At 39.3% G+C, this 23740-nt stretch overlaps 1 protein-coding gene across 2 annotated transcripts in view; it reads right to left on the bottom strand.

Moving 5' to 3' along the window:
- The window catches only part of IPO9 (importin 9), a 56390-nt gene that overhangs the window by 18120 nt on the left and 14530 nt on the right, over nt 1–23740 (bottom strand). Inside the window, exons 2-14 of one of the 2 annotated variants that reach the window (XM_058700333.1) lie at nt 18492–18553; nt 18176–18262; nt 17203–17404; nt 12830–12918; nt 11936–12022; nt 11262–11381; nt 11047–11147; nt 10790–10848; nt 10057–10208; nt 8915–9013; nt 7916–8022; nt 7413–7552; nt 4825–4984 (exon numbers count right to left, since the gene is read on the bottom strand). In XM_058700333.1, coding sequence (XP_058556316.1) covers nt 4825–4984; nt 7413–7552; nt 7916–8022; nt 8915–9013; nt 10057–10208; nt 10790–10848; nt 11047–11147; nt 11262–11381; nt 11936–12022; nt 12830–12918; nt 17203–17404; nt 18176–18262; nt 18492–18553 — 1465 coding nt within the window. Of the gene's footprint in view, nt 1–4824; nt 4985–7412; nt 7553–7915; nt 8023–8914; nt 9014–10056; nt 10209–10789; nt 10849–11046; nt 11148–11261; nt 11382–11935; nt 12023–12829; nt 12919–16822; nt 16900–17202; nt 17405–18175; nt 18263–18491; nt 18554–23740 lie in introns of those variants that run through there. The other variant, XM_058700334.1, reaches the window with a different exon arrangement.

Genomic DNA, 23740 nt, shown 5'->3' with positions numbered 1-23740 from the left:
TGTCCTTGTCTGGTTTTGGTATCAGAATAATGCTGGCTTTATAAAATGAGTTTGGAAGTGCTCCCTCCTTTTAAGTTTTTTGGAAAAGTCTGAGCAAGGATTGGTATCAATTCTTTAAATGTCTGGTAGAATTCATCTGGTCCTGGTTTTTCTTTTATGGGAAGTTTCTGATTACTGATCCAATAACTTACTTGTTAATGGTCTGTTCAGATTATTTATTTTTTCATGATTCAGTCTTGGTTAGCTATAGGTTTCTAGGAATTTCTCCATTTCTTCCAGATGTCCAGTTTGTTGGCATGTAATTGTTTATAGTAGCCTTTTATGATCCGTTTCATTTCTGTGGTATTCAGTTGTAATGTCTCCTCTTTCATTTCTGATTTTATAGCTGATTCTCCTCTCATTTCTTTTTAGTCTAGCTAGAGTAGGTCAGCTTTGTCTTTTCAGAAAACACAGCTCTCAGTTTAGTTGGTCTTTTCTATTATTTCCCTGGTCTCTATTTTTGCTCTGATCTTCCTATGGTTAACTTTGAGCTTAGTTTGTTCTTTTTCTAGTTCCTGAGATGTAAAGTTTGGTTGAGATTTTTTTTGTTTGTTTGTTTATTCTTAATGTAGGTTTACTTCTATAAACTTCCCTCTTAAAACTGATTTTGCTGCATCCCATAAGTTTTGGTATGTTATATTTCCATTTTTGTTTGTTTCAAGAGAGTTTTCTATTTTTCTATTTCTTCTTTCCATGGATTGTTTAAGAGTGTGTGGTTATTTTTCATGTATTTGTGAATTTTCCAGTTTTCCTCCTGTAACTGATTTCTAGTGTCATTTCACTGTGATTGGAAAAGATAGTTTTCATAGGACTTGTTTTGTGACCTAACACATGACTTTTCCTGGAGAATGTTCCATGCATGCTTGAGAAGAACGTGTATTCTGCTGCTGTTGGACAGAGCACTCTGTATATATCTATTAGGTGCCTGTAGTCAAAAGTATAAAGGCCAATATCGCCTTACTGATTTGTTTGGATGATTTATCCATTGTTGAAAGTGGGGTACTGAAGTCCCCTATGATTACTATATTATTGTCTGTTTCTCCCCACCCGCCCCCCTCTTTTTTAAAATTTTATGAGAGAGACAGAGCAAGAGAGAGAGCACATACACATGTTAGCAGGGAAGAGGGACAGAGGGAGAGGGAGAGGCAGGAAGAGGGAGAAGGGGAGAAGGGGAGAAGGAGAGAAGGAGAGAAGGAGAGGAGAGAAGGAGAGGAGAGAAGGAGAGAGGGAGAGAAGAAGAGAGGGAGAGATGGAGAGAGGGAGAGAGGGAGAGAGGGAGAGGGAGAGAGGGAGAGAGGGAGAGAGAGAGAGAGAGAAACACCCCAAGCAGGCTCTGTGCTGTCAGTGTGGAGCCTGACACAGGGTTCAATGTGGGGCTTGATCCCATGACTCTGAGATCATGACCTGAGCTGACTGAGGCACCCAGGTGCCCCTATTTCTCCCTTCAGATGTTAGTATTTGCTTAATATATTTAGGTGCTCCAATGTCAAATGTACATATATTTGTTATATCTTGATGAATTGACTCCTTTATCATTACATAACAATATTTTTTGGTCTCTTGTACAGCTTTTGAGCTAAAGTCTATTTTATCTGATAAAAATACAGCTACCCTTGCTTTCTTTTGGTTTCTATTTCATGGAATAGTTTTTCCATCCCCTCACTTTGAGCATATGTGTCTTGAAGGGAGTCTCTTGTAGGTAGTATATAAATTGGGTCTTTTTATTTTTTTTTTTATTTTTTTTTTTTGTCAACATTTTTTATTTATTTTTGGGACAGAGAGAGACAGAGCATGAACGGGGGAGGGGCAGAGAGAGAGGGAGACACAGAATCGGAAACAGGCTCCAGGCTCCGAGCCATCAGCCCAGAGCCTGACGCGGGGCTCGAACTCACGGACCGCGAGATCGTGACCTGGCTGAAGTCGGACGCTTAACCGACTGCGCCACCCAGGCGCCCCAAATTGGGTCTTTTTAAAAATCCATTCAGCTACTCTGGACTTTTGATTAGAGATTTAAATCCATTTACATTGAAAGTAATTTTTGATAAGTAAAGACTTACTAATGCCACTTTATTATTTCCTCTTCTGTAGTTTCCTTGTTCCTTTCTTCCTCTTGCTGTCTTCCTTTGTGAATTTATGATTTCCCATAGTGGAATGTTTTGATTCTGTTGTCTATTGTAGATTTTTGCTTTGTGGTTATTCTAAGGCTTACATAAAACATTTATAGATATAACCATTTATTTCACAATGGTAACTCTGATTGTATACAAAAGTTCTACCCTTTATTCCCTCTCATGTTTTTGATGTCACAATTTCACTTTTTATAGTGTATATTCACTAACAAGTTATTTAGCTATTTATTTTGTCCTTTAACTTTTAGAGTTAAGTGTTTAACACACCACCAGGTTACAGTATTAGAGCATTCTGAATTCTATTATATATGTATCTTTACCAGTGTGTAGTATATTTCATATTACTAATTTCATTTCAGCTTAAAGAATTCCTTTCAGCACTTCTTAAGGTAGGTCTAGTGGTGAAAAATTTCCTCAGCTTTGTTTGAGAGACTTTATCTTGTCTTTGTTCCCAAAGAACATCTTTGCCGCATATTCTTGGTTGGCAGTTTTTATTTTCATTATTTTGAATATATCATCCCATTCTCTTCTGGCCTGTGAGGTTTCTACTGCAAAATCAGCCGATAATCTTACGGGGATTCCCTTGTATGAGAGGACATTTTTTTCTCTTTCTACTTTAAAATCCACTTGATTTTAGACAGTTTTATTAGAATGTATATTGGAGATCACTTTAAACTGAAATTTTGGGGTGAAATATTAGCTTCATGAACTTGGATGTATACTTTCTCCTCAGATTTGGAAAGTTCTCAGACACTTCTCTTTCTTTCTTTTTTTTAATGTTTATTTATTTATTTGGAGAAAGAAAGAGAAGAAGAGAGAGAATCCCAAGCAGGCTCCATTCTCAGTGCAGAGCCCAATGTGGGTCTTGATCTCACAACCATGAAGTCATGACCTAGGCTGAAATCAAGAGTTTGACGTTTAACCTGTTGAGTGACCCCAGGTGTCCCTCAGACATTATTTCTGTAAGTAAGCTTTCTGCCCCCTTCTACCTCTCCTTCTGGGGCTCCAATTTATTCACAGATTGTTTCTCCTAATGGTATCCCAAAGTTCACATAGGTTTTCTTCATTCTTTCTCATTCTTTATTCTTTGCCCTCCTTGAGTGGGTAATTTGAAGGTCTTGTCTTTTACCTTACAGGTTCTTTCTTTCCTCTGCTTGAGTTGTTCTGCTGTTGATGGTCTCTTTTGCGTTTTTTCTTTCATTCACCGTATTCTTCACCTCCAGAATTTCTGCTTGGTTCTTTTTCATGATTTCTGTCTTTGTTGAACTTCTCATTTTGTTTATGTATTGTTTTTCTGATTTCATCAATTTGTTTTTCTGTTTTCTAATAGCTCACTGAGCTCCTTAAAATAGCTCTTTTGGATTCTTTATCAGGTATATCATAGATTTCTATCTTTGGGGTCAGTTACCAGAAAATTATTGTGTTCCTTTTGTGGTGTCATGTTTCTTTGATTTTTTCATGTTCCTTGAAGTCTTTCTTGTATTGCTGTCTTCACAACTGAAGTAACAGTTACTTCCTCCAGTCTTTATTGACTGACCCCTTCAAAGTGTCCAATCTTGGACTCTTCTGCCCCAGTGGTATGCTGGAATTCCTCTGTTGGACTCCTGAACTTCCACAGAGGTTCCCTCATTCATGAGTGGATTGTCTAAATCTGTGTTCTCCAGGACCACAGCTGAAAGGGAGTGGAGCCAGTTCATGGGCTACTTCAGGGTCCGCATCTGGGATTGAGGTCTGTATTCCTATTATGCAACACACAATTGGGTAAGATTCTCCTGGGTACTTAGTGTGTGGTGCTGGTGATAGAATCCAAGCCAAATGGGGCTGTAGCCATGCCCTCAAGGGCATGGAGCTGTGTCTCAGGCTACAGCCAGGGCTAGGGTTGGTGTATCGGCTGCTGGGGTGTGGGCCCATCCTCTCAAAATGGCTCTCCTTGTTTTTGGATGGCACTGGGGTTTCACAGTCTCCTCTCTGGGTCTCACAGCTCCCACAAAGGCATGTTGTCCACCATGAGATGCCAAGTTATTGTTGTTGAGGGAGAGACACAAGTGAAGGGCGTCTTATTCAGTTATCTGGCTTACATCATTTCCCTTCAATGCTTTCTAAAGACATATATAATGCACAGCATCTCAATCTCTGCTTCGAAAGGTAAGAAGACAGCGCAGATAGGTAGAAGATGAATTTTGTACTTTTAGGATTTTAGGTATTTAGGATTCAACTGAGACTTTTAAGTTTGGACTTTAATATGTTTGTTAAAGCAACAATGCTCCATCTGATCTTGGTAGGAATATAAATAAATGACTAGCTGAGCAACTAGTATACTGGCTGTGAAAAAGAGGTAAAATTGGGAAGAAAGAAGCAGTGTTTCTAGGCTACGTTATCCCAAACTTAACTTCGAATACAGAGAAATCAATCAACAAAATGACCTGGCTCTAATCCTACTTCTATAATTCTTTAATGTGCAATCCTATGCATGTTATTTATCTCTTGATGCCACGTTCCTGATATGGTTTCTTTCCCTCTCCACTCACCATTTTGTAGGAGATCTTCATCAGAAATTTCTAAGCAACATAATCTACTGGTCAAATGGTGTTTGGGACTTGTACTTTGGGTAATTTTCTCTTAAGTAGCTCGTAACACCCTAAGGTGGTGTACTCACCCCCAGATGGCTCTCACAGCAGATATTCGAACGGATGGGGGTTGCGTCTCATGAAGACCACTAACTGTTGCCTGCAGAAACTGCTGGATCAATTCAGGAGACATAGCAACAGTGAACCGACTGGCAGCCCAAAGTGCCCGGCCCAAGAGAAAAGGAGACACTGGGAGGAAGAGAGACCAATTAGGGGTTGAACAATAAAAAGGTTCTGTTACTTGCCCTTTCTCCTTCCCACCTCCATCCTCAACTTGTCACAGTAACTGGATACTACATAATATATACAACTTACTTAAGGAAAAAGCATGACCTTATAAGATAAAAGCAAATATATGACCTTCGGTACAGAATCATTTTCCCAGTTTCACTTTGCACTATTTGCAAAGTAGATATTGAATATTCTTAGGCTAAAAAGACTTACCTCCCTCATTCCCATCCCTAGCTCTCATTATCTTTTACCTGCACTACTAGTTAGTCCTCTAAATGTCTTCTCCGTTGCCAGTTGTTCCTACTCTTGGACCATCGCTGGAACTTTGTAAATCATAGTTCTGTCATTATTTAGTATCTATCAATAAATTCCATAGTCTACCAAATAAAGACCATTTGAGTTAAGCCTTATATTCAACACCCCCTGAGGTCAATGACTAGCATTACCTGTGATTTCCCTTTATGCCTTCTAAACTCAACCATACACCCCTCCCAGCAACTCACATCTTACTTTGCCATTTCTGTGCTTTGTATATAGGCCAACACATTCACTGCTACTTGCAAAACCGAACTGACTTCTTGGGCTAAAGTAATCCTAACTATCTCTGTGCTGCTGTAATCCTATGTCTTTAGCTTTCTTACATGTAGCATATTTTGTTGGATATTCCAGCCACCAGTGTAAGGACTACTACCCCCCCACCCCCACCCCTGCCCCCGCTTACTATAACCTGCCTGATGACAGAGACTATACTTACTCAGCTTGTCACAGGGCTTAACTTAGTTACTTGTAAACATGTAGTTGATGAGAATTATTGAGCAGAACCTAACAACCTGTGCCATTCATATAATTTAAAATACATACTAATTTATGTAATACAGAGTAGCAGCTCTCAAAGTATGGTCTAGGGGCTCTTGGGAGGCCCAAAAGTTAAAACTTTCATAGTGATATCAAGACATTATCCATCTTTTTCACTCTCACTCTTTCTCAAGTGTACAGTGGAGTTTTCCAGAGGTCATCTGATGTGCTGACACCACAGCTCTGACAGCTAATGAAATGTATGCTTGCAATTCCTGTGTTTTAGAAACTTCTCAGTTTTAATTTTTAATATGTTAAATATTGACACAGAAAATTCACACAAAAATCTCTTTCGGACCGCTGATAATTTTTAAGAGAGCAAAGAGGTCCCGACACCAGAAAGCTTGAGAATGGCTGGTGTAGAAAAGTTTTTAACTGTAGGCAGGACAACTGTCTCAACTGTAAATATTCTCAAGTCTCCACGAATTTTTGAAGGTTCTTTACCAGGGTAAATTCTATAAAAAATATGTTGATGGATTTGAGAACTTTGAACACTTTCATTCAACACATAATTATGAAATGTCTATTATATGCAAAGCATTGAGGGATACAAACATGTATTAGACATGATTTCTATTTTCAGACACCTTATATTCTAGTATGAAAAAAGAAAACATATTCACCAGGATAAGTTAAGTATAGAGTGAAAAGGGATATTCCCAATGGGTCTGAGCTCTGGATGTTCAACCACTTTAATTCTGTGATTCAGAGAATGGAGGTGATGCCACACATATCTTATAATAGATTACCTATTTAGAGTCAGAGTAGAATGCTTTCAAATGGCTTCAGCTACTCAAACGGCCAGCCTACGAGTGAGAGGCACGTGAACGGATTGAGAATAGAGCAAACGATGCCACATGTCCCGTGATTTACGTATTTGGACAAAGCAAAGATGACCTTTTGTAACGGGGGAAGTCTCTAAGGGTCAGAATAAGGCATGGCATAGGCAGAAACAATGTAGCTGAAGATGGCAAAGAGAGAAATGATGATTCTTAATCACTGCTCTACATTGCTAGAGAAACAAATCTAATATAGTAGAGCCTACTTTTTTTTTTTTTAAAGGCAAGTAGCTAACATGAACATGAGAAGGGAACATTCTAATTATCTGGATATTGGCCAAGAATAAAGTTTGAGAAAAAAGACAGGAAACAAACAGGAAGAATGACACTGACATAAACTGTCTAAAGGTAGTTTGGACTTAATAATGACAGAACTCAAGCCAAAGTTCTCAAGGTACAGCAACCAAATCTGCATCCTATTCAAATGCCAAAACCATCCATAAACGTGAGCACAGATTTGGAAGGGAAGTAAACAGAGTGGAAAAATTATGAATGTGGCAATATTAGTATCTTTGTTGGTAAAGCTTGAGCCACGGTCTCTAGGCTGTGTTAGAAGTTTAGATGAGTTCAAGCTCTAGGGTGGAAAGAATTTTCCACCCTAAGGACACATGAATATCTGGCCTACCTATCTAAATGAACAATATAACTGAGTTGATGACAGGCGTGAATCCTGGCACTGTACTAAAATGTACCTGAGAGGTTGAGGTCTGCAAGGATGACATTGGTCAGGAACCCATGCATGTCAAAATGGATCCTGCCATTCTTCACACTGTCAGTGATGATGGACTTCACCGAGCCAAGGGCAAGCATGCATGCCTCATGTATCTTCCACCTGCAAAAGTGATACCATAGCCTGGTAAAACAAACTACACTGCCAAAAAGACATCTGAAGGAAGTAGAAACATGAATGGGCAGTCCAGCACAATCTGACCCAAAAGGGACATTTATCTGCCCTTCTAATCTAAACCTACAGCTGAAAACAGGGAAATTTAATAACAGATTTTTCTAATTAAAATCAAAGTAAAGGTCCTTCCCTTCAAGGCTTTCGGAATCAAGGGGTACAATAAAAGCATCTTAACCAATTATTTTAAGGTTGGGAGGATGGCTTTAAAACACATGGTTCAAAGCAACGATCTGCCTCAGATCTGATGCCCAGAACATGTCCCTAAGTTAAGTATCAGTTGCTCACTCTTACCAGTGTTCGGTGCCACTGTTTTTGGTTTGCTCAGCCTCTTGTAAGTGCCGGGTGGCTGCAGCAGCCAGGGCCGCTGCACTCTCATTCTGGAAATCAGTGGCCACAGCCTAAGGAGAGAGGGGAGGGCTAATAAACCTATCTGTGCAATTAAACCCATCTTAATTGCAAACTGCAAATTTAATTGCAAACTCAATGGTTCACGCTCATTCACACATACATGCCAAGTCCCAATTAGGCATATTAAAAATATAACCCTTACTAGTTCAGGGTCTTTAATGGAATTAAAGTAGCATTTCTGCCGTGCCTAGGCTTGCAAAGCTAACAAAATGTAAAGCTCTCTGGCTATATTGAGCAGAGTATAAGTGAGCAATGATTAATTCAGCTTCGAATGAAGCTTATTTATTTACTCTGGGAGCTTGACTGTAGAAATAAAAGGCTAATCTACGAACTGAAACTTAGTTGTGATCTTTCATAGGTGCCTTAGGAATACTAAAGGTTAATGAGAAGTGAGTTCGCTAATAATGAGAACCTCTCACCAAACAGAACACAAGAGGCAGTTTCTTCACACGACTTCGACCCAGAGACAATTCTATGCTCTAGTGAGAGCCAAAGAAAACAGCAGATGTTTGTTTGGATGTTCATCTCTTCGTACTCTAATTTTTTAAAAATGTTTGCCAACATCTGGTTTATGCTACAGATTCCGGCTTAAGAGTGAATGAAACTGAATGTTCCTGATTCAATTACCCTTATTAGAACACTTTATCCTCTGCACAATTTTTACATCTAATATTTACTTGTAAACCAAAACCAGCAGGAATGACTTTGGAATTCCCGAGTCCCAAACTTCATTTGAGAAGCTCTTTTATTATCCTCAAAGAAGTCTAAGATAAAGTCACTCAATGACACTGCTCAACTTGGGTTAGTTGTCTACAAAGAAGAGGGAGCGTTCACGTGGTTGGTTAGGATATTCTGGCTCAAGTATCAAGGGAACCCACTTACAAGCAATAGGTCTTGAGCTGCAATCCTAACAGTGTAGGAGAAAGTATCATCATCTTCATCTTCAACAAACTGTTGGGGGTTGGCTGTCCATACTTTAATCTGAAAGGATGATGCAGTTAGGCCTTTGTGAGGTTGCCAATCTGGTTCATATGTTCCCTTTTTTCATCCACACACCCAGAAGATTTCAACCTTTTGTTTTCATTTATTATTATTTTTTAAAGATTTTATTTTTAAGCAATCTCTACATACAACGTAGGGCTTGAACTCACAACCGCGAGACCAAGTGTCACATGCTCCACTGACTGAGCCAGCCAGGCACCCTCTTTTGTTTTTATCTTGAACGGAACTCTAGCCTCAGTCTTTTCTCTTTGATGTAGAGAAGTAAATCCTTTACCAAGGCAAGTAACAAAAGTTACTCTCTAGTAGACACTGAGCTGATTACTAGTTCTCTGCCACTTTTAACCAGCTTTCACTTTCTGATAGATCAACCTGGAATATATTTGACTATATTAGGTCTGATGGAATATTTAATGCGAAAATTACGTCGATTCTTGTGCTACTTATATAAGAGAGGCATTATCTTATTTTTTTAATGCTCCTTTCTAGTCTACTGACCCAACAACCAGGCTAATGATCTCTATATGTCAGTATTTATAGAGAAGGAATAGATTCTTCCAGAAACCAGGGTCTTTGGTTAGTGGTAGTATGGAAGCAAAAGTAAAAGTATTCTTAAAGTCCAATTCTCTAATATAGGAGTTAATAGAACCACAGAACCCAGAGATTTCCTAGAGGGGCACCTGGGTGGCTCAGTCAGTTGAGCATCTGACTTCGGCTCAGATCATGATCTTACGGTTTGTGAGTTTGAGGCCCACATTGGGCTCTGTGCTGGCAGTGCAGAGCCTGCTTGGGATTCTTTCTCTCTCTGCCCCTCCCCTGCTTGCATGTGCACCTGCGTGCACTCTCTCTCTCTCTTGCAGAAATAAACAAATATTAAAAAAAAAAAAGGCTTTCCTAGAACTTCACATGAAGTTGTTCTTCTAGTGTCTATTTTTAGAAATAAAACTGTTCACTTGACCTAAATCTCACAATCAAGTTGCACTTTCTAAAAAAAAGCTGGTAACTGTCTCCCAAATATCATTTACCTGTTCCTCAGTGATTTGCATGTACAGGATTATATAGTAAATCAACTCAGGCAAGGCTTTCTTAACAGTGCTTTTGAATTTGCTATTTTCTAGGAGAGCATGGACAAACTCAAAAATGCTAAAGACGAGATTTTCAAAGCCCAGGACTTCACCTACAGGAAATACACAAGAGAAGATTTTAATGACAAGCAAACAAAAGGACAGCATGTATGCTGGAAATGAACTGCATTATCCTGGTAAATTAATGAATATTTACAGTCCTTGCTAATTTTTATTCCCAAGGGAACAAAGAGGGACGCTAAGGAGTCAAAGAAAGGAACTTTGAGAATATCAAAGATTCTTTGGTTTCTTAAGCAAAAGAATCAGAAACACTGAATATATTTTCCAGCATGTCTATTTTTGATTTGAAACACTTAAAAAATATTAAAACAGAAATGAAAATATCATCTGCCACAAAGAAGTAGGCTGGATTAGATGGCCTTTAAGGTATCTCTTCTAAATCAGAAATTCTATTTTATGAGATTTATGCAAATGCCTTTGAGGAACAGATTAAAGATTTTCAATGTCTCATTTCCCCACATCTAATACACTCCAAGGAAACTCAACTAGAAAACTTAACTTACGAGAGTGAAGCCTCTACGTCACCGCTATTATCTGTCTCTGGCTTTTTTCCTTTCCTAGAGCCCTTTCCTCACCGTGTGGTGTATCTGTTAAGATCCGATAAACTACATACCATCAGAATCCACAGGATCTTCTACTTCTTCTGTGTAATTTACTTCTGTCCTCACATAAGTATGATGAAGAGTAAAGAAATAGAATTTGGAGTCTGCTTTACATATATTCTACAAGAGAATGTTACACATTCCAACACTAAGAGCAGATACTTTAAAAAAGTCATTTAAAAAAGTGGAGTCATATGAATGCAAGACCCAGTGCTAGATTCCCGACTACAGGTGGTAGCAGGTCCCTCAAGCTCTCTGAAAAGGATATAAAGCTGCACTCTCAGTTAGGGTGTTCCAGACAATAGGCAGAATCTGTTGCATGGAGGACACCATGTGCTTTGGGAAGTTTTTCACCAGGGCTGTCACTGCCTGAGAAATTACAGAGAAAAAAGACCTGAGAGTTACAAGTGATGGAGGAGAAAAACCAATGATTTCAGACCATCCTCTAAAACTCCAAGTACCTCAATGGTAGTAAATATTTACCTTTAGGACTTCCATCTTAAACCCACTGTCAGATGTGGGGCCATCTGGTATCTGGAGGGCCTGAACAAAGGCCTCTGTGAACTGCTGCACCACAGGAAAGATCAGAACTTTGGCTGCACCCTGGTAACAAACCACAGTCAATATTGAACATACTTATAAATCAATGGCTTCAATGCACATATCAAACACCAAGATCTGAGGCATCGAAAGATTTCTCTGGGTTCAGGTTCCAATCAGAAAAGTACAGCTATCAAGTCACTGGAAGTGCTACCCAAGATTTCATATTTCCTTCTCTAACACCTGCAGTTCCTCACCACGGCCTTCTTAAAAGTTATTGTACAAGACCAACTTTTCAAAACTACTTTGGAATGACAGGGATTGGTGTTTTTCAGCTAGCTTTGTCTCATGTGAGACCAAAAAAAAGGCTATAAAAAGAGTAGTCAAGTTCTGGGTGATGATTAATATGAAAAGATGCAGGATAAGGTGTCAGAAGAAATAAGGCTCAAATGAAAGGAAACTAAATTATATACAAATGTAATCAAAATGTTAAATGCAACCACAATTAGCATGCATTCTGGTACTCTTGAAATGAAATCAGTCACTGCTGTGCCTCCAACAGAAGGCATAAAGATTTTTAAGCATGAAGTCTGTTAGTGACCAAAAGGCTTCCTTACCTTTTCCAATTCCTCCATGTTACAGATCATATGGGCACAAGTGGTAAAAATCTCCACAGCTCGGGAACGGGTTCGAATACCATACACCTGGGAAAAGTTACAGCAGAGCCCTGAGATAGGTATGTCTGTGTCTATGTTTGCATATCTGGGGTCAGAAGAAAAACTAGGACTTCTCAATCTGACATGGGACTGGATTCCTAGAGAGATCGGAAACACCATCCACTCATATCCAGCAGATACGGATATTCTCTGTAATTCAGAGAATAAAAGCCAGCAGAACGTTAGAACTCACTGGAATTAGCCTATATATGTAGGCCTCTGTGGTCTGATTTTATTAAAAATATTAGGCTTGGCACTGCTTGAAATCTCAACACAGTCAACGTATTTCTTTCGAAAGATAGACCCTTGACTGGGGGCAGAGTGAAGTAGGGAGGTTAAAACATTACCCACTGGGCACTCATAGTTTATTGTGAATGAGTCACCATTTGTATATACGTAATCAAACACATATACAGTATATTATAAACCTATTATGGGCAATGCAGTGATAGACTGCTTCCACACAGTTGACTGAGGTGCCGTAACGAGGCGGGATGCCGTAAGGAGAGGATAGAGAGAGCACAAAGCACTAGGTGCTCAGGGGATGCAGGGTGCCAGGAGCTATGAGATCATAATGTGAAGAAACAATGCAGCTCTCTCACTCCCTTATCAAAGGCTGGCCCCTGCAGTTATATGTGAAGGTTCTAAGGTTAACCCAGATTCAGATCTCTGTCCGTTCTGGTCTTTAGGTGTGGGGATCGCCGCAAATATAACAGTCTCCCACATGAGATGTGGAGGCTGACCAGAACCCAAGCAGCTCTTACTTGCTGTGATCCTGGAGCTGAGATTGCATACCTCGGCCATAGTGAAGATCTTATACATCTCTGGGAGAATGACAGGAGCAACAAGTGGCATCTGTGTGTCTGTTACTTCTCGAGTGAATTCTACAAAGAAAAACGGAGTACTATGAAAAATACTGCTTTATAAATATGGAAGTGGGAAAATTTTCACACTGCTTCTAAGTGGCAGTTCCCAAGCAGATAGCGTACAGGTAAAGACACAGCCCTGGTGGTCTTATTCTGGGGAAGGAACAGTAGCAAGAATTATTATTTGTTAGAAAGGGAAAGAGAATAGCACAAAGATACAGGAAAATATGTAAGATTGAGAAAAAAACCTTTATATAAACACTGAAAGAAAAGCTCTAAGAGCTGCATAAAAGTCCTTGTAAGGTCACCTTAGGAAAATCCTGTATTAGTCTAATTTATGCCTGATTGTCAACATCCAGATGCACTTTAAGGTGTCTTACATTTGATTCCATTTAAAAAAAAAATTTTTTTTAAACATTTATTTATTTTGGAGAGTGAGAGAGACAGAGCACGAGTGGAGGAGGGGCAGAGAGAGACGGAGACACAGAATCTGAAGCAGCTCCAGGGTGTGAGCTGTCAGCCCAGGGCCTGATGCAGGGCTCGAACTCACGGACTGTCAGATCATGACCTGAGCCGAAGTCGGATGCTCAACCGACTGAGCCACCCAGGCGTCCCTTTTTGGTTCCATTTTTAATACTCTCCCTTGGTGAGTTGTTTTGATCCGCATAAGAAAACATATGCAGGCTTACTCGGCTTCAACTCCACTCTGTATATGTTATTCTTCCCAGTGAATGACATTTATTGACCTAGAAGCCAGAGGTTGCTGCTCATTGGAAGAGAAAGGATTTCCACCATACGAATGTGGCAAAAAGCAACCTATATATGAAATGAGACTTGAAGAAGGTGAGGGAAATAGAGGTTGTGTCTTTCTCTTCACTTTCTGCACAAGGCACTGGGAAAGTATGAAGGACCGTGGGTCTCATGTTACTAAAACTGTGAAATAAATACAAGCCCCGGGGTTCCAGTGTTTGTTCACTTTTTCTGCTGCTTTTCCTGGCAATTCCCCATTATCACTATAGAAATGGAGCTAGGGAACTGGGACATTTTTCAGGAGAATCTGCAACTAGAAATACATGTCGGCACTTTCAAGGTTAATATACCCCCCAAATTTTGGGCAATTATCAATCGCCAGAAGTCATATGAAGATCATGTATTCAAGACTGAGTCTTCTTTACTAGCTTGGTTTCCTCCTAAAGAATAGATTTTGAGCTCTGAATAAAATGAATGTTCTATTTTCTTTAGAAATCCAAAGAAATTAGTCCAAACAAATGTGATGAATAGCATATTAACGAAAACAAATTTTATGGAAAATGTAGTTTAATTTAATCCTACTAATAAATTGCTTAATCACATTTTTTTGCTCTCCTATAAAATCATTCCTAGTAGTCTCAATTAACACTTTAAATTTTTTTTTTTAATGTTCATTCATTTTTGAGAGAGACAGAGACAGAATGCGAGTGGGTTAGAGGCAGAGAGGGAGACACAGAATCTGAAGCAGGCTCCAGGCTCTGAGCTGTCAGCACAGAGCCTGACGCGGGGCTCAAACTCATGAACTGTGAGATCATGACCCAAGTCAAATTCTGATGCTTAACCAACTGAGCCACCCAGGTGCTCCCCAAATAAGTTTTCTGAGGTCACTCAGCAAGTTAGAAAAGGGATAAGACACCGGGAAGATCTCAATCTCCAAACTTCTTTGAGATCGAAGAAAAAGCTGTAGCTGTGGTCAAATATATTTAAAAAAAATTTTTTTTAATTGTTTATTTATTATTGAGAGACAGAGAAAGAGCATGAGCATGGGGGGTGCATAGAGAGAAGACACAGAATCTGAAGCAGGATCCAGGCTCCGAGCTGTTAGCACAGAGCCTGATGTGGGGCTCAAACTCACTGCGAGATCATGGCCTGAGCCGAAGTCGGATGCTTAACCGACTGAGCCACCCAGATGCCCCTGTGGTCAAATATTTCAATCCTTAGCTGCTATGTTTGCATTTCCTTTACACCATTAGTGTTAGTTACTTTTCATTTAAAAATAGATAAGTTTAATGGAAAGCTTATTAAAGGGAGACTGGTATAGTACCTTTTTTTTTTAATGTTTTTTAAATTTTATTTTTGAAAGACAGAGACAGAGAACGTGCGCACGCGCGTGTGAGCGAGCAGGGGAGGGGTAAAGAGAGAGGGAGACAGAGGATCCGAAGCGGGCTCTGTGCTGACAGCAGACAGCCCAACATGGGGCTCAAAATCCTGAACTGCGAGATCATGATCTGAGCTGAAGTTGGATGTTTAACCAACTGAGGCACCCAGGTGTCCTGAGACTGGTATAGTATCTTAAAAAACACTGAAGAGAATCAGTCCCATTTTCCTACGGTCTCCTGTTCACACACCAATGTCCTGCTGTCTTCACGCATGCCTGAGTTGCTGTTGTTGGAACACAGTCTATTCTTGTTTGAAAATACGTGAAGCAGCTATTTGGGAATGGAGGTTGGCAGCTATCCATCTCATGTCTGCTGACTCCAATAGAAAACAATACACATTTCCCGCATAGTTCTTTCCCTGTGGCTGACAGAAAAGTGATCTCACTGAACAGTGATTTCCTTAGTCAAGCACAATGATGGTTCTACAGTATCCCAAGTATGATAAATGTACAACCGCCTCTCTCCTCTAGATTTTTTAAAAAGCTGAACTTTGTGTTGGAAGACTGGAGGGGAACATGCCTTTTTCTCTTAGTAGAAAACATAGCTGTTAACTGATATTCTGGCACCATGAAGTTTTAAAGAATCCTAGAAGGTTAATTCCATGGAAAGGAGTATATATGAAGTCACCTGAATAATGAGTCATACAAGAGAAGCAAGGGAAATAATAAGCAGGGAAGTGAAAATCTGAGCAAGGAATGTTTTGAATATAGTGGGCAGTTGAAAAAGGGAGCGAAGACGTGGGAAGAGGAGGTCTGAAACAAAAGGGGATGAGGAATTTGCTTTTGGACAGAGAATTGCTATTATTTACCATGAACAGAACATGAACTAGTAAAACTGGGACTAGATGCCACATTCAATAAACTGAGAGTCAAGAAAAGTAGAAATGGTATTCATAACTAGGTAAGAATACAGTTCCGGTAAGTTAGCAGGTCACAGAGAAAGAAAGAAGATATGGGCAGACATTTCACAAGCCTGTCTGAGCAGAGGGGAAATATGATTTCCAAAAGACCAACAGAAGGTTGCTAATGTCCAGGAAAGGATTCCTTGAAGGCAAAACAGAGTAGTGACTTCCTCTAGGGGGACAGGAATTAGAGAAGAACTCGCAAAGCTGGGAAACTCAGACCATACCTGTATGGCAACAGGTTCTGTGAGGGATTAATAGATTAATCAAGCTTAGACAAGATATCCACCAAATCTGCTTGGATTAAAGTATTTTTCTTCAAGTATTTTTATCACCTTCTTAGAACAGAAAGAAAGAAAAGATACCAAACACTTGGTCTAAGCTGACCAAGTGAAAGTCAGAATCATATATTGTTTTTATCTTCTTTGTTATATTCCTATAAAGAATGCTATTTGACTATTCTTAACTTTGCCTTAGTTGAACTAAGTAGAAAATGAGTATAATAATGATAATGATCATAATGGCTAAAATTTACTGAGTGCTTACTACTTCCAAGTCAGTTATTCAATTTTTTTTTTTAATGTTTTTATTTATTTTTGAGACAGAGCATGAGCAGGGGAGGGGCAGAGAGAGAGGGAGACACAGAATCCGAAGCAGGCTCCAGGCTCTGAGCTGTCAGCACAGAGCCTGACACGGCGCTTGAACTCACGGATTGTGAGATCATGACCTGAGCTGAAGTCGGACGCTTAACTGACTGAGCCACCCAGGTGCCCCCCAAGTCAGTTATTACACGAAACACTTTATGTAGATTTATTAGCTCATTTAAACTTACCAAAAGACCGTGTGAGGTAAACACACTGTTATTATCTTCATTTTATATACAAGAAAACTGACTCTCAGGAGACTAAGTAACTTGGGTCAAGGTAAAACCAGAATATGAACTGAAATCTGAATCCTCAACTACTATGCTATTACTCTATCCTCAAGGGCTAAGGTTTCATAGTAGTAGAAATAGTAAACCCACGTGATTCCCTGGAAAGAGTCAAGGGAGCAGGAGGATAGACAGACATGGGGATAAAAACTAGGAGGGAGGAGGAGCATCAGGTAGAGCTATAAATTTCAGTTCTTACTGGTCAGAGCCATTCTGTCACGTAACCTCTTGTAAGTGTTCTTGGGATCCAAGTACCAATACCAGGGAATAGCTTCTAATACCTGTCAGCACTCGCATGGCTCCATGGACTGCATTTAAATCTCCGCTCACCAACATCTCCATGAGCAGGTTGAAGAGCTGGGGCCAGGCTTCGGGCCAGTCCCAGTGGGCAATGGCTGACACCGCATAGGCCACACTGGAGCGCACCTTACTTATTGATTCTCTCAACCCATTGGGCAATAGCTCCCGGATAACAATTTTTGCCTGCAGAGGAGAAAAGCCCACCTGTCATTAGACCAGGTTATAAGTGACTGGTAGAGTCCCATCCAGTTTATGTGTTGAAAAGCAACGCACACGAGGTATCGTATATCTATCAAAAATTCCAATACACAAACTTGACAAGTCGTTCATTTGGGGAGTTCAACTATTATCTCTAAACTTATGCGGTCCATTACGTTAGCCACCAGCTACATGTGGCCCTTTAAATTTAAATGAAAATGAAATGCAATAAAAAAATTCACTTCCTGAGTTGCAGCAGTCACATTTTAAGTGCTCAACACCCGTACGTAGCCAGTAGCTACTGTACTAGACAACACAGGTACAGAAAATCTTCGTAGCTACAGAGTTCCAATGGGCAGTGCTGCCCTAGACCTTGTACCTCAGAGTTTCTTGGGGGCCCAGAATGGTTGCATAGCGTTGTACTAAGTAGAACCATTGGTTCATTTAATCCTCAAACAACACTTTGAAGTTGGATTTCTAATTCTAATTTTAGATATTTAAGAAATTGAAGCTTAGAGGTTAAAATACTCTTCCAATATTCTCATGGCTAGTAAAAGGCAGAACTGCAATGTGAACACAGGTCAGCCTGATACTCAGGTCTCTTACCTACAGCATGTTGCCGATAATGCCAGCTACCAATCAATCTCCTTTTCTGCCTTTTGATTGCCCCATGTTGTCAAAGACTGGTGACAGCTCAATCTCTTAAGATGGCCCTCTCACTCTTTACAGGTGGACTAATCAAGTAACTCTCCTTACCCTTTCTGTAGTTTCAGGAGGCCTAAACTTCTCTGACTGGGCACACCAGTGAGTTTCCACATATTGCTTCAAAATGACTGATGCCAGCTGCGAAGAGAATAAGCCAAGTAGTACAGCAAGAAAAAGACTTTCTTCATATATACAAATCATATACATACAGACGGCCTAATACATTCATTTGAAGTATATCTAAATCTGGTACAAAATCCTAGGTTATTTGTAAATTGGCCTTATTCTTTCTCTTTCCAATAAGAAAGTTTTATTATCAAGTAAAAGGGAAATTACTTATAAATTGGGTCAATCAGTCTGGACTCACCTGACGGATTGCCAGTGCTCCCTGGGGATCTACGGTCAGCTCTGCCAGGTGAACACCAAATTCTGAAAGAGAAAATTTTATTTTGAGTCTAAAAACACCCAGGAAAGCCATAGCAACTTACTGAGCTTTAACTCTGATGCCAACAAGAAAGATTTCAGAAAGGGGACTGATTCATTGCTTCTAAAAGTGGTGATAACTGCTAAGATTGATTCTTCTAAGTAGGAGAAACAAACAGGCTAGGCTGTAGGACATGGCTGCCTACAACGAATAGTTCCAGCCCTCTCACTTCTTCCAATCTCTGCATAGCATCTTCCAAGATGGCAACATCTTCCTCTTAGACCAATGAATATAGTATCTAATTGAAAACCAGGACTATCTAACCCCAAAGAAAAATTAAAAAGTGAGATTTCAGGAGTTGTTCAGATATCTGCTACTAGATAAGAGATGATTAAGTATAAGAAAATCTGGCTTTAACAGGTTTAGTCCTAAAAATATAACTGTTTTAAGTGAACAGTTTCCAATAAGCAATGTAAGCAGTAAACCTGAAATGCATATTGAGAGATGTGTGTCTCCATGTATGCCACATTTTACCTTAAAAGAGCTACTAAAAATAAAAAATAAAATAAAGAAATGCATATTGAGAGACTAAAAACAATGCTTACTCCCACATTAAAATTCAGATCCTTCAATGCTTCAATGGAATCCACATTAAAATCTCAATGATGGTTTTTCCAGAAACAGAAATCCTAAAATTCATACAGAATCTCAAGGGACTACCTCAAGTAGCCAAGATAATCTTGACCAAAAAAAGAAAAAGAGACCAAACCCGGAGGACTCACACTTTCTGATTTCAAAACTTACTACAAATCTACAGTAATCAAAATAATGTGGTACCGGCATAAAGTCAGATAATATATAGCAATGAAAAGAATAGAGAGCCCAGAAATAAACCCTCACATACATGGTCAAATGATTTTTGACAAAGATGCCACAGTCATTCAGTGGGAAAAAGGCAGCTTTCAACAAATGTTGGGAAAATTGAATATCCATATGCAAGTAAATTAAGCTGGACACTTATCAAATACTATACACAACAATTAACTCAAAATGAATCAGGGGAATACATATAAGACTTAAAACACTTAAAATCTCAGAAGCAAACACTGGACAAAAGCTTCATGACCTTAGATTTGGCAATGATTTCCTGGATATGATACCAAAGGCACAGAAAGAAGAAAAAATACATAAATCAGACTTCATAAAAAGTCAAAAATTTCGTGCATCAAAAAATACTTCCATACAGTGAAAAGGCAACCCACAGGACGGAAAAGACTATTTGTAAATCATTGGTCTAAAAAGTGGGGGCGGGGGGGGGGGGGGAAACCTGACTGGCTCAGTCAGTAGAGCTGCAACTCCTGATCTTGGGGTCGTGAGTTCAAGCACCACGATGGGGTAAAGTTTACTTAACAAGAAAAAAATTTTCTAAAAAAAATCATTTAGCTGATAAGGGATTAATATCCCAAACACAGAGAACTGAAATTCAACAACAACAAAACAAACAACCCAATTCAAAAATGAGCACAAGACTCAAATGGGTATTTCTCCAAAGAAGATATATAATGGCCAACAGACACCTGAAAAGACACTCAACATCATTAATCACTAGGGAAATGCAAATCCAAACTTCGAGATGCCACCACACACTCATTTGGGATAGCTACTACCAAAACAACAGAAAACAAGTACTGGGGAGGGTGTGGAGAAATTGGAATGCTTACACATGACTGGTGGGAATGTAAAATGGCATAGCTGCTGTGCAGAATAATACAATGGTTCCTCAAAAAGTCAGAAATAGAATCACCATAAGATCTAGCAAATTCCATCTCTGGGTATATAACCAAAAGAACTGAAAGCAGGGTCTTGAAGAGATATTTGCATATCCATGTTCATAGTACCATTGTTCACAATAGCTAAAAGATAGAAGCAACCAAGTGTCTATCCAGAGATGAGCAAATAAAACGCAGTATATATATATGTACAAGGGAATATTATTCAGCTTTCAAAAGGAAGGAAATTCTGCAATATGATACAACTGCTAAAATAGGTGAATCTTGAGGACATTATGCTAAATAAAATACATTAGTCACAAAAAGACATATACTATATGATTCCATTTTGATACGAGCTACTTAGAGTAGTCAAAATCATAAAGACAGAAAGTTTAACAGAAGTTGCCAGGGGCTGGGGGAGGGGAAAATGAGGAGTTACTTAATGGGTTTACAGACTGTCAGTTTTACAAGATGAATAGAATTGGTGGTGACAGTTGTGCAACAACGTGAGTATATTAAATACCATTGGACTGTGTACACTTAAAGATGTTAAAATGGTAAATATTAGGTGTATTTTACTACAAATTTTTTTTAAAAAAAATTAGATCTAATTTATACTTGCAAGGGAGTCAACTGTCAAATGAGGAAGAAGAATGTAAGACCAAGAGGGCACCATAATTTTCACATCTCACAGTCTAGGGCTGTGCTATCCAACATGATAGCCATCACTTACAAGTGACTACTGAATACCTGAGATGTGGCTAGTGAGAATTGACATGTGCTGCAAGTGTAAAATACCACACTGCAAACTTAGTATGAAAACAAAATAATGTAAAATATTTTCGTAATGCTTATACGGATTACAAATTGAAATACTTTGCACACCTTAGGTTAAATGAATAGTTTTAAAACTTAATTTTGCCTTTTTCTTTTTACCTTCCCAATATAACTTTTAGAAAATTTAAAATTTCACCTGTGACTCCCATTATGTTCCTACTGGACAGCACTGTTCTAGAGACTGAATGGTAATTTTTCAGAGGTGTTCAGTTGTGGTAGGTGCACCAGTTACAACAGGTGCATCGTTCCTATTTGCAGGGAGCCGAAGAGGCTAAGACCACAGGTTAGGCAAGTTTAGGCTCAAATCCTGAAGCCACTGTGTCTAAGCTTAGACAAGTTACTTATCTTTTCTAAACCCCAGTTTCTCCATCTGCAAAATAAAGATAATGGTATCAAGTCACCAAGCAATCCTGTGAGAAAAACACATGGCACATAGTAAAAACTTTAAAAATCAGTTATTGTGGCAATCCCTATAAAAATTCCAATGGCGTTTTTCACAGAAATAGAACAATCCTAAAATTTGCATGGAACCATGAGAAACCCCAAAGAGCCAAAGCAATCTTGAGCACAAACAAAGCTAGAAGCATCATGGCTCCCTGATTTAAAATTAATTTACAAAGCTATAGTAATCAAAACTATGGTACTGGCATAAAGGCACATAGATCAGTGGAACAGAACAGAGCCCAGAAATAAACCTATGGTTAATTAATTTAGGACAAAGGAGGCAAGGCTCTCCAAGGGAAAAGGACAGTCTCTTCAATAAATGATGCTGGGGGGAGTCTGGGTGGCTCAGTTGGTTAAGCACCGGACTTCAGCTCAGGTCACGATCTCATGGTTCGTGGGTTCTAGCCCTGTCTGTGCTGACAGCTCAGAGCCTGGAGCCTGCTTCGGATTCCGTGTCTCCCTCTCTCTCTGCCCCTGCTCAGCTCATGCTCTGTCTCTGTCTCTCTCTCAAAAATAAATAAACTTAAAAAAAAATTAAAAAAAATAAATGATACTGGGAAAACTGGACAGCCACATGCAAAAGAATGAAACTGGACCACTCTCTTACACCATATGCAAAAATGAATTCAAAATTAATTAATTTACTATTTGATTAATTCAAAGTTAATTAATTAAAGACTTGAATGTAAGACCAGAAACCATAAAACTTCTAAAAGAAAACATAGGTGTTAAGTTTCCTGAAATCAGTTTTAGCGATGACCTTCTATATTTGACACCAAGAGCAAAGGCAACAAAAGCAAAAATAAATTAAGTGGGACTACAGGCATACCTTGTTTATTGCACCTTGCTTTACTGCACTTTGTAGATACTGAGTTTTTTTTATGAATTGAAGGTCTGGGGCAACCCTGTGTAAAGCAAGTATATCGGTGCCATTTTTTTCAACAGTATTTGCTCACTTTGTGTCTCTATGTCACATTTTGGTATTCTCTCAATATTTTAAACTTTTCCTATATATATATATATATATATATATATTCAAAATATTGAGAGAATATATATATGTATATATATATATATACTCTCAATATTTTAAACTTTTCCATTATATATATATATATATGTTTTTTTATGTTTTATTTTATATTTGAGAGAGAGAGAGAGAGAGAGAGAGCGAGCGAGCACAATCAGGGGAGGGGCAGACAGGTGGAGGCAGAATCTGAAGCAGGCTCCAGGCTCTGAGCTGTCAGCACAGAGCCCAACACAGGGCTCGAACTCACAAGCAGTGAGATCATGACCTGAGCAGGAGTCAGACGCTCAACCGACTGAACCACCCTGGCGTCCCTCCATTATTATATTTGTTATGGTGATCAGTGATCTTTGACGTTACTACTGTAATTGTTTTGAGGCAACACTAAGTGTCCATATAGGATGGTGAACTTAATTGAAAAATGCTGTGTTATGATGGCCCCACTAACTGGCCATTTCCCCTTCTCTCTCCCTCTCTTTGGGCCTCCCTATTCCACCAGACACAACAATACTGAAATTAGACCAAATTAAACCGTGTAATAACCTCTAAGGGTTCAAGTGAAAGGAAGAGGTGCATGTCTCACACTTTAGAAAAAGCTTGGTGAGGAGGGCATGTCAAAAGCCGAGAGGCTGAAAGCTAGGCCTCTTGTGTCAGCTAAGCTGTGAATACGAAGAAAAAGTATTTGAATGGAAGCAAAAGTGCTACTCCAGTGAACACTCAAATGGTTAAGAAAGTGAAACAATCTTATTACCGATATGGAGAAAGTTTTAGTGGTCTGGACAGATCAAACCAGCCACAACATTCCCTTAAGCCAAAGACTAATCCAGAGCAAGGCCCTAACTCTCTTAAATTTTATCAAGGCTAAGAGAGGTGAAGAAGCTGCAGAAGAAAAAGTACTGATCTGTAGGGCACCTGGGTGGCTCAGTCTGTTGGGCGTCCGACTTCGGCTCACTCAGGTCATGATCTCGCAGTTTGTGGGTTTGAGCCCTGCGACAGGCTCTGTGCTAACAGCTCAGAGCCTGGAGCCTACTTAAGATTCTGTGTCTTCCTCTCTTTCTGCCCCTCCCCTGCTCATGCTCTGTCTCTGTCTCTCTCTCTGTTTCAAAAAGGAA

This window comes from Neofelis nebulosa, chromosome 15 (assembly GCF_028018385.1).
Source record: "Neofelis nebulosa isolate mNeoNeb1 chromosome 15, mNeoNeb1.pri, whole genome shotgun sequence".
In the NCBI taxonomy this organism is placed as follows: domain Eukaryota; kingdom Metazoa; phylum Chordata; class Mammalia; order Carnivora; family Felidae; genus Neofelis; species Neofelis nebulosa.
Note: the sequence above shows the minus strand (reverse complement) of the source record. Positions and strands in the feature narration are given on the sequence as shown.